The sequence below is a fragment of the Trichechus manatus genome, unplaced genomic scaffold, assembly GCF_000243295.1.
Source record: "Trichechus manatus latirostris isolate Lorelei unplaced genomic scaffold, TriManLat1.0 scaffold00057, whole genome shotgun sequence".
In the NCBI taxonomy this organism is placed as follows: domain Eukaryota; kingdom Metazoa; phylum Chordata; class Mammalia; order Sirenia; family Trichechidae; genus Trichechus; species Trichechus manatus.
Window position 1 is genome coordinate 12,747,430 of NW_004443993.1, and position 11,223 is coordinate 12,758,652.

Genomic DNA, 11,223 nt, shown 5'->3' on the forward strand with positions numbered 1-11,223 from the left:
GGAGAGAGAACAATTTATGCAAAGGCCCTAAGGCAGGAAGGGACTGGGTACCCTCAGGGGCCAGAAAAGCCGGTGTGGGGCAGGCTGAAGCAGGAGCGGATCACAAAGAGTGTCAGGACAGAGTTTGGATTTGATTTAAGGGCAAGGGGAAGCCACTGGAGCAGCACTGTCTGATAGAACGTTCTGCAATGATGAACATGCTCTACCTGGGCCGCCTAATACAGCAGCCACCACACTCCTCAGCCACCGCTCCCCTCAGCCCCTCAGCCACCACAGTCCTCAGCCACCACACTGCTCAGCCACCGTGCTCCTCAGCCACCGCACTCCTCAGCCACCGCGCTCCTCAGCCACCGCTCTCCTCAGCCACCACGCTCCTCAGCCACCACGCTCCTCAGCCACCGCGCTCCTCAGCCACCGCGCTCCTCAGCCACCGCGCTCCTCAGCCACCACGCTCCTCAGCCACCGCTCTCCTCAGCCACCATGCTCCTCAGCCACCGCTCTCCTCAGCCACCGCTCTCCTCAGCCACCATGCTCCTCAGCCACCAGGCTCCTCAGCCACCAGGCTCCTCAGCCACCAGGCTCCTCAGCCACCGCTCTCCTCAGCCACCACGCTCCTCAGCCACCACACTCCTCAGCCACCGCTCTCCTCAGCCACCACACTCCTCAGCCACCGCTCTCCTCAGCCACCATGCTCCTCAGCCACCACACTCCTCAGCCACCGCTATCCTCAGCCACCAGGCTCCTCAGCCACCGCACTCCTCAGCCACCGCTCTCCTCAGCCACCACACTCCTCAGCCACCGCTCCCCTCAGCCCCTCAGCCACCACAGTCCTCAGCCACCACACTGCTCAGCCACCACACTCCTCAGCCACCGCTCTCCTCAGCCCCTCAGCCACCACAGTCCTCAGCCACCACACTGCTCAGCCACCACACTCCTCAGCCACCGCTCTCCTCAGCCCCTCAGCCACCACAGTCCTCAGCCACCACACTGCTCAGCCACCGCACTCCTCAGCCACCGCTCTCCTCAGCCACCACACTCCTCAGCCACCACGCTCCTCAGCCACCACACTTCTCAGCCACCGCTCTCCTCAGCCACCATGCTCCTCAGCCACCAGGCTCCTCAGCCACCACACTCCTCAGCCACTGCTCTCCTCAGCCACCATGCTCCTCAGCCACCACACTCCTCAGCCACTGCTCTCCTCAGCCACTGCTCTCCTCAGCCACCGCACTCCTCAGCCACCGCTCTCCTCAGCCACCGCGCTCCTCAGCCACCGCTCTCCTCAGCCACCAGGCTCCTCAGCCACCACAGTCCTCAGCCACCACAGTCCTCAGCCACCGCGCTCCTCAGCGACCGCTCTCCTCAGCCACCACGCTCCTCAGCCACCGCGCTCCTCAGCCACCAGGCTCCTCAGCCACCGCGCTCAGCCACCGCACTCCTCAGCCACTGCCCTTCTCGGCCACCAGGCTCCTCGGTCACCACTCTCCTCGGCCACCAGGCTCCTCGGCCACCACACCCCTCAGCCACCAGGCTCCTGTGACTACTGAACGCTTGAAATGTGGCTGGTATGACTGAGGATCTGAATTTATCATTTAATTTTAATGAACTTAAACAGAGCCCTGTGGCTGGTGGCTACTGTACTGGACAGCGCAGCCCTGGGGAATTTTCTGTAGTTGACAGGGATGTGCACCAAGCCTGCGAGTAGTGGAGTAAGGTACTTAGGAAGTGTCTCAGTTAGGGTTCCTCAGAGAAACAGAACCAGTAAGGTATGTATGTATGCACACGCATGCGCACACACACACGCACACACAGCCAAAAACCAGTTGCCAAGTCACCAGGCCTTTCTGCCACGGCATCTCTAGATAGATTCTTCTTTCTCTCTATATATGTATACATATATGTATGTAAAATACTTGATGATATATATATGTATAAAATTTGGTGATACATATGTAATCAAAACCCCATTATTGACAAGTCAGTTCAACCCATGGCAACCCTATAGAACAGAGTAGAGATGCCCCATAGGGTTTCCAAGGAGCAGCTCTTGGATTTGAACTGCTGACCTTTTGGTTAGTAGCCAAGTGCTTAACCACTGTACCACCGGGGCAGCTTAGATATATATCACATCAAATATTACATATATATATATAGAGAGAGAGCGAGATTGATTTATTTTGAGAAATCGGCTCACACAATTTTGGGGGCTGGTCAATCTAAAATCTGTGGGTCAGGCAGTGGGCTGGAAATTCCATCAGTCTTGCGGCCCCAAATGAGTAGGTCAAGCGGGGGGGAAAGAGGAATTCTGGCAAGATGTGTATGGTCTGAAGGCAGAGTCATCCCTCGGGGCCTCCCTGTTGCTCTTAAGGCCCACCCATGAGGGTGATCTGCTTTACTTAAGGCCGCCTGGCTGAACTGCTCATCACATGCGAATATCTCCCAGCACCATCTCGTCTAGTGTATGAGCGAGCAGCGGGCCGAGAGCCGAGCCCAGCTGACACACACCGTTCACCGTCCCAGTGTGCTCTCCAGGGACAGCCAGCCCAGCCGAGCTAATGTGCTTGCGCCTGTCGTTCACAGTTGCTGGACCAAGGCATGAGCCTGAGGCTGCGTGGCTGGACCCGGTAGTGCCCGGCGGACCTGGAGCGTGGCACCACCCATGGTTGGGGACCACGGTGACCAGAGCAGCCCGGGCCGCCACCATGATGAAGCTGTTAGTGGCCAAGGTGCTGTGCATGGTGGGGCTGTTCTTCTTCATGCTGCTCGGCTCCCTGCTCCCCGTGAAGATCATCGAGGCGGACTTTGAGAAGGCCCATCGCTCCAAGAAGGTCCTGTCGCTCTGCAACACCTTCGGAGGTGGGGTCTTCCTGGCCACGTGCTTCAACGCTTTGCTGCCCGCTGTGCGGGAAAAGGTGAGGGGCCCCTGGGTCACGGGTGCTGGCAGCAGGCCTCGGTGCTCGGCGGCCGTGGCTCTCTGGCACGCCTTTAACGCCGACGCTGAGCTCGGTGGGGGCCTTGGCATGTAAGGGTGACAAAAAGTAGAAAACAAGTTTGCTGTGACTTGAGTTGGTTGCTCCGCCTCTCTGGGCTTTACCTGGTGTCTCCTAGTGCTGCTGTGACAGATACCACAAAGGGGTGGCTTTGATCAACAGAAATTTATTTTCTTACAGTTTAGGAGGCTAGAAGTCTGAATTCAGGGTGCTGGGTCTGGAGGGGAAACCCTGGTGGCGTAGTGGTTAAGTGCTACAGCTGCTAACCAAAAGGTTGGCAGTTTGACTCCACCAGCTGCTCCTTGGAAACTCGATGGGGCAGTTCTACTCTGTCCTGTAGGGTCGCTATGAGTTGGAATCGACTCGATGGTAACAGGTTTTTTGGCTCTAGGGGAAGGCTTTCTCTCTCTGTGGGCTCTGGGGGAAAGTCCTTGTCTCTTTTCAGCTTCTGTTCCTCAGTTCCTTGCTGATCGTCATGTGGGGTGTATTTTCCCCTCTATCTGTCCCTCCGTCTCGGGCCTCACCAGCTCCTTCTGTATCTCACAGGTGGTTGGTTTAAGATACACCCCACACTGATAGGATCTCATTAACATAACAAAGCAAGCCCTGTTCCCAGACGGGGTTAGGATTTACAGCATGTATTTTTGGGGAACACGATTCAGTCCCTAACACCTGGTGCAAGTGGTTCAGACCAGACTCACCGCTTGTCGCTGATGGATGTCCAGACCAGACCCCCAGCCCCGGGCCACATGCACTTTGTCCCCGGCTGGCTGGCGGGAGTGGCCTCCGTTCAATGCCTGTAGTAGTCACCTGTCGCTGTGTGAGGAGTCATGGCAACTTAGCGTCCTAAAACACCACACATTTATTATCTCGGAGTTGGTCTGTTTTTATATGACTCCCCATTTCCCCTCCCCCGCCCCGCTAACCACTCAGCGTGTATCTGCCTGATGGAGATGCTTCATACAAGTGGGATCACGCAGTATTTGTCCTTTTGTGCTCAGCTTTTTTCACTCAGCGTGATGTTTTTATGCTTCCTGTTCCCTGGCCCCAAAGGTCAAGTGTTAATTATTTGGAAAAAAAATCGAATTTGATTCCTACTCACACCGTACACCAGAATAAACTCCGATGGGTCAGACGGTGTAAACCAGGGGACCCTCCGACTCCGGTGATTTCCCTCCTCTCTCCTCCCCACTCAGTGTGTAGATTTAAATGTGAGCAGCGTTCTAGGGTGTCAGTAAGTCAGGTGATTATGGGATGCAGAGTCTCCTGGGGGTCAGTGGAAGCCCCTAATCCAGGGGTTCTCATCTAGGTGGTTCTGCCCCCAGGGGACACTGGAGATGTCTGGGGACATGTGTGGGTGTCACGACTGGGGGGTGCTACTGGCATCGAGTGGGTGGAGGCCAGGGATGCGTCTCAGCCCCCTGCAGTGCACAGGACGGCCCACCCCAGAGAGGGATCCGGCCCCCATGTCTGCAGCGCTGAGGTTGGGAAAGCCTGTGCTGTAGTGGATCATGTCAGACTTGGAGAACTGTGTCCTTTCCTGGCACCACCGTTTATTGAGTAACAGGTTTCACGAAGACAGAGCAGATGTGACACCTGCTCACTCTTGAGCACTTGGCCTGGCAGGAGGCGTGGCACCGTACTGACCAGCGCCATGAAGGACGAGAGCACAGCTCTGGGGAGCACGACACACGGGGATCTGGGGAAGTGGCCGCTGATCTGAGATAGCGACATGACGCAGGGCCCTGGGGCCAGAGGCAGCATCATGGGGCCAGGGTGAGTGAGCTCGGGGAGGGGGCACTGCACAGGCCGGGATCCGCCAGCCTTTCTCCCCAGGGCAGACTCGGGCTCCTGGCGGCCCCACGTGTGTCAGAGTAGAACTGGGCTCCGTAGTTTTCAGTGGCTGTAATGTTATGGAGACAGATCAGCAGGCCTTTCTTCCACGGCATCACAGGGTGGATTCGAACTGCCAACCCTGTGGTTAGCAGCTGAGTGCAGACCTTATCACCACACCAGGACATGATGGAGTTTTCAGGAATCACTCTGTATGCTGCCTGGGGAATAGCCCGTGAGTGAGAACTTAGAAAACTTTCACAGTGAATCAGCTGACCTGCTGAGGTCCTGGAGGCAGCAGTGGTTCGGGGGTGGAACTCTCACCTTCCACACGGGAGACCCAGGTTCAACTCCCAGCCAGTGTGCCTCGTGCACAGCCACCACCTGTCTGCCTGTGGGGCTTGTGTGGTGCTGTGATGCTGAACGGGTTTCGGCAGAGCGTCTAGACTATGACAGACTAGGAAGAAAGGCCTGGTGATGAACTTCTGAAAATCAGCCATGAAAACCTATGGATTCCAGTGGTCTGATTCACAGCCGATCATGGGGATGGTGCAGGACCGGGCAGTGTTTCATTCCGTTGGGCAGGGGGTCGCCACGATTCAGGGGCTAACTCAGCAGCAGCTAACAGCAACGAATGAAGTCCAGGACGCTGCCCACATTTAAGTCCACACACTGAGTGGGGAGGAGAGAGGAGGGAAGTCACAGGAGCTGGAGGGCCCCCCTGGTTTATGCTGTCCGACCCGTCAAGAATTTATTCCAGTGCACGGCTTGAGCAGGGATCCAACTCAATTTTCCAACACTTATGCAGGCTTTCTCTTACAAAAGAAGAAATTATGGCTCCCACCATCTCAGTCTCTAACCAAATGCTTTCAGTCTTACGTCTTCCCTTCTCGGCCACACCCGGAAGCAGCCATGTTTGAACCCAGAGGCAGTCAAAACGTATGTGCCATTTTTAAAGCTGCTCTTTTACACACACTGTTACATGTAAACGCGTTCCCACGTTGTTCATCTGGCTTCATAAGCACAGCTTTTTATGGCCACCTGAAAGCTGTAATATTTCACTGACTTCGTGTGTCGGTTGTCACTAAAACATCCCTTATTTTCGGGCCTTTTCATTGCGTGTGGCTTTTTGCTCTGGCCATTGTAAACAGCACTGCAGGGGACATCTTTGTGCATAAGGCTTGTCGCCTCTTTTCAGTGATTTCCAGGGATGGAGTACCTGAGGCATCCTTTCAGCAAATATGTGTTGTTGCTGTTGGGTGCTGCCGAGCCAATTCCAACTCACGGCTGCCCCACGGGACAGAGTAGAACTGCCCCATGGGGTTTTCTTGGCTGTGATGTTTACGGGAGCAGATCACCAGGTCTTTCTCCCACGGAGCCACTGGGTGGGTTCTAACTGCCAACCTTTTGGTTAGCAACCGAGCACTTAACTGTTTGCCCCACCGGGGCTCCTTAACAAATATGTACTGAGCACTTTGCACTGCATAGTGCTGGGTATACAGTGGTGATCAAAACTGACATGGTACCTGCAGTCGCGGCTCATGTTCGAGATCAGTGCCGTTCAACGGACCTTTCTGCCATGAGGGACGTACCCCACACCTGCGCCGTCCACCACGGGAGCCCCTTACCCCCCGTGGCTGAGTGTGTGTGACTGGAGATCAGAATCTGGAATTTTGTTTCGCTTTAAATTTGAATCGCCACATGGGGCTAGCGGCAGCCATAGATGGTCAGGCGCAGGTTGTGAGGGAGAGACAGATGCGAAGTGAACAATCAAGCACACACACACACATCAAAGTCTCCCCCAGGTCCTGCTGACACAGGGCCAGATCCTTCTCTGGGTGGGCCGTCCTGTGCACCGTAGGGTGCTGAGTGACATCCCTGGCCTCCACCCACTCGATGCCGTAGCACCTCCCCAGTTGTGACACCCACAGCTGTCCCCAGACATCGCCCAGTGTCCCCTGGGGGGTGCAGAATTGCCCCGGCTGAGCCCTGCCCCAGGTGAATGAGAGGAGACTCCGTGGACATAGGGCCCAGGTGTCGGTAGTGTCTGAAGCTCCTCTGGTGATTTCTGTGGCCGGCCATGCTGAGAACCACGGCCTTGAGCCTCCCCTGGGGGCTTGGGGGGGCCTCTATCGTGAGAACTGCTCTGTGTGTGTGTGTGAGTACACGTGTCTGCGTGTCAGCGTGTCTGTGCATCTGTGTGTGTGTCTCTGTGTCTGTCTCTCTGTTTGTGTCTCTGTGTGCCTGTGTTTCTCTGTGTGTCTTTGTCTCTGTCTGTGTGTCTCTTTGTCTGTCTGTCTTTGTGTTTCTGTGTGTTTGTCTCTGTGTCCGTCTCTGTGTGTGTCTGTGAGTCTCTGTGTGCCTGTGTGTTTCTCTCTGTGTGTCTTTGTGTCTGTGTGTGTCTCTGTGTCTGTCTGTGTGTCTGTGTGCCTGTGTTTCTCTGTGTGTCTTTGTCTCTGTCTGTGTGTCTCTCTGTCTGTCTTTCTTTGTGTCTCTGTGTGTTTGTCTCTGTGTCCGTCTCTGTGTGTGTCTGTGAGTCTCTGTGTGCCTGTGTGTTTCTCTCTGTGTGTCTTTGTGTCTGTGTGTGTCTCTGTGTCTGTCTGTGTGTCTCTGTGTCTGTGTCTGTGTGTGCCTGTGTTTCTGTGTGTGTCTCTGTGTCTGTGAGTCTCTGTGTCTGTGAGTCTGTGTGGGTGTTTGCTGGCTGTACTGACTGTCATGACGATGGGAAGGAAGAGGGTGCCGTGAACTCCGGGCCGCCTGGTTTGGACCGAGTCCTTGGACAATGCGTGTGAACCGAGGCCTGGAGGATGAGAATAAAGCATCCATGATAATGCTGAAGGAGGAACGTTCTGGACAGAGCGGACAGTGAGTTCTCAGGCCCTTAGGCTGGAGAGAGCTCGGTGTGTGCAAACATCTTCCCGAGGCCAGGGAAGAGTAACCTGGGCACTGGGGGAGCTGGACAGCGGCCAGAGCCGTGCCGTCCACTGTGGTAGCCACTCGCCAAGTGGGGCTGTTCAAGTTCAAATCCATTCAAACCAAATGAAGTTCAGCATCCCGTCCTCAGCCACCTGGGCACAATTCCAGTGCTCACTGGCCTCACGTGCCTTAATGGCTTCCATACGGGTCAGCACAGATGTAACATGTTGCCGTCATTCCAGAAAGTTCTCTCCGTTGGTGCTGATCCGAGCAATCTAATGGGGATGGCTGAACGTGGGGCCCGTTCACCCAGGAGGTCGGAGTAGTGGGAGGAGCTCCGGGCAGCCCTAAACCCCGAGTCATGGCGCCCCCATGTGTGTCAGGGTAGAATTGTGCTCCACAAGGTTTTCAATGGCTGGATTTTCAGAAGTAGATTGCCAGGCCTTTCTTCTGAGGCACCTCTGGGTGGACTCGAACCTCCCACCTTTCGGTGAGCAGGGAGTGCCTTCATCTTTTGCACCACCCAGGGACCCCGCCACAGGGACAGCAGAGCAGAATAAGCAGCTGGGGTTCCGGGTACACAGGACAGAAGGAGGAGCGCAGACCTGAGTTGTGGTGTCCACACCCCAGGCCCAGGCCCAGAAACCACAGACCACCTCCAGACCACACACACTTTGTAAACTCGCCACTTGGTACAGCGGAGACACCAGCTGCCCCCCGGGCCCTGCCCCCGCCCCAGCGCTGCACCCACAGGAACCACCATCCTGGGCAGCCTGGGATGGCCTGACCCTCGGAACCCCTGAGCTTCCGTCTTTGTTTTGGTTCCCTCGGGGCTGCCCCAAGAGAGTACCATGAGCTGGGTGCCTTCAAACAACAGCAGTTTACTCTCTCAAGGTTCTGGAGGCCACAAGGTCAAAATCAAGGTGCCGGCAGGGCCGCGCTCCCTCTTAAGGTAAGGCTCTAGGGCAGGATCCTTCCTTGCCTCTTCCAGAGTCTGTTGGCCCCATCACACCAGTCTCTGCCTCCGTCTTCGTATGGCCGTCTGCCCTCCGTGTCTTTGTGTATCATCTTTTCTGTCTCTTATAAGGACACTCTTCATTGGATTTAGAGCCCACCATCATCCAGGAGCCCTGGTGGCGCAGTGGGTAAGAGCTTGGCTGCTAACCAAAAGGTAAGCAGTTCCAATCCACCAGCCGCTCCTTGGAGACCCTATGGGGCGGTTCTATTCTGTCCTATATGGTTGCTATGAGTCGAAATCAACTCGATGACAACGGATTTGGTTTTTTTTTTTAAATCATCCAGAAGGAGTTCCTTCATTTCATGACCTTTGCAAAGACCATGATTCCAAGCAAGGCCACATTCTGAGCTTCCAGGTAGATGTAGGTTTTAGAGGCCACACAGTTCAGCCCAGGACAGGACTGTAAACTTTTTTGGTTGATGTGGTCGATGTAACACAAGACTTCACGATTTCCTTCGTAATTGACTTTTTTGTCATCCCCCAAACCTTTCATGTGAACTGGGACTTCTTTCTCTCTCTTTTTTTTTTAATTGTGGTAAAAATATACACAGCAAAACCTTTACCGATTCAACAGTTTCCACGTGTACAGTTCAGTGACGTTGATACCATTCTTCGCAGTGGGCAACCATTCTCCCTAGCCTTTTCCAGATCGTTCGACCACCATGAACATAAACTCAGTGTCCCCTGAGCAAGAGCCTCGCCCCCTCCCTCTCGCCCCTGGTAGCCACTAGTGATCTTTGGTCCTTTTGTGACGGACGTATTTTGCCCAGCCTGGTGTTTTCAGGGTTCATCCACGTCGTGGCACACGGCAGGACTTTATTTCTCTTTACGGCTGAGCAGTATTCCATTGTGTGGATGGATCACGTTGTGCTTATCTGTCACCTGTTGATGGACACTTGGGTTGTTTCTGTGTTTTGGCTGTTGTGAAGAATGCTCCTATGAATACTCGTGTCCCAAATCCCCCCAAAAACCAAACCCACTGCCGTGGAGTCAATTCTAACTCATAACGACCCTATAGGACAGAGTAGAACTGCCCCATAGGGTTTCCAAGGAGCAGCTGGTGGATTCAAACTGCCGACCTTTTGGTGAGCAGCCTGAGCTCTTAACCACTGCTCCACCAGGGCCCCAAGCTGAGTAATATTCCGTTGTGTGGATGTATGTCAGTGAACTGGGTACTTCTGAGCTTTGCTAATTGAACCATTAAGTTTGACAAATCCTGTTGTGGCCGCCTTTGCCTCTGAACCTCTCTCCTGCATGTCATCCTCCCCAGCTCCAGAAGGTTCTGAGCCTTGGCCACATCAGCACCGACTACCCTCTGGCCGAGACCATCATGATCCTGGGCTTCTTCATGACGGTTTTCCTGGAGCAGCTCATCCTGACCTTCCGCAAGGAGAAGCCGTCCTTCATCGACCTGGAGACCTTCAACGCCGGCTCGGACGCGGGCAGCGACTCCGAGTACGAGAGCCCCTTCATGGGCGGCGGGCGGGGACACGCGCTCTACGCTGAGCCCGCGCCCCATGCGCACAGCCACGGCCTGAGCGTCCAGCAGCTGTCCCGCTCCAGCCCGCTGCGCCTGCTCAGCCTGGTCTTCGCGCTCTCGGCCCACTCCATCTTCGAGGGTCTGGCCCTGGGCCTGCAGGAGGAGAGCGAGAAGGTGGTCAGCCTCTTCGTGGGCGTGGCCATCCACGAGACGCTGGTGGCTGTGGCCCTGGGCATCAGCATGGCCCGGAGCGCCGTGCCGCTGCGGGACGCGGCCAAGCTGGCCGTCACGGTGAGCGCCATGATCCCGCTGGGCATCGGCGCCGGCCTGGGCATCGAGAGCGCGCAGGGCGTGCCCAGCAGCGTGGCCTCGGTGCTCCTGCAGGGTCTGGCGGGCGGCACGTTTCTGTTCGTCACCTTCTTCGAGATCCTGGCCAAGGAGCTGGAGGAGAAGAGCGACCGACTGCTCAAGGTGCTGTTCCTGGTGCTGGGCTACGCCGTCCTGGCCGGGATGGGCTTCCTCAGCTGGTGAGCGTCTCGGCCGCCGCCATTGCCGCCCTCCTCCCGCGAGGGGGCACACTCGGCCCGGGCGGCTGTTCCCCGCGCCCAGGGGCTCCTCGGACCCCGCATCCTGAGCCTCAGGGCACTGCTAGTACGTTTAAAAATACTCTCAAAAGTGTCAGCCCGTCCTGTGTGACCACGTTGACTGAGGGCGCAGGGGGCGCTGGGAGGTGGGGGCTGGGGCAGGAGTCAAGGGAGGCGCTGGGGACAGCCCTCCCCGCCCTCACACACCCCTGCCTGTGCACAAGGACCCCAAGCCGTCCCACCTGCACCTGAGTTTGAGCGGCGTTGGGTCAGCCACCGGAGCCCCGGCCGGGGGGAGCCCATTTTCTGCCCCCTGCTTGGCTGCTGACCCCGTACCCACCCCTGGGCCTCATCAGTCCTGAAGAACACTGGGGTGCTGCAGCAGGGTTCATTCGAGTTTCTGTC

At 56.2% G+C, this 11,223-nt stretch overlaps 1 protein-coding gene across 1 annotated transcript; it reads left to right on the forward strand.

Moving 5' to 3' along the window:
- The first annotated feature begins 2,607 nt into the window (after positions 1-2,607).
- SLC39A3 (solute carrier family 39 member 3) lies at positions 2,608-10,853 on the forward strand. The gene is made up of 2 exons (XM_004378488.2): positions 2,608-2,909; positions 10,025-10,853. Exons 1-2 carry the CDS (start codon positions 2,700-2,702, stop codon positions 10,763-10,765), a joined length of 951 nt encoding a protein of 316 aa, XP_004378545.1. The 5' UTR covers positions 2,608-2,699; the 3' UTR covers positions 10,766-10,853.
- Positions 10,854-11,223: the final 370 nt, after the last annotated feature.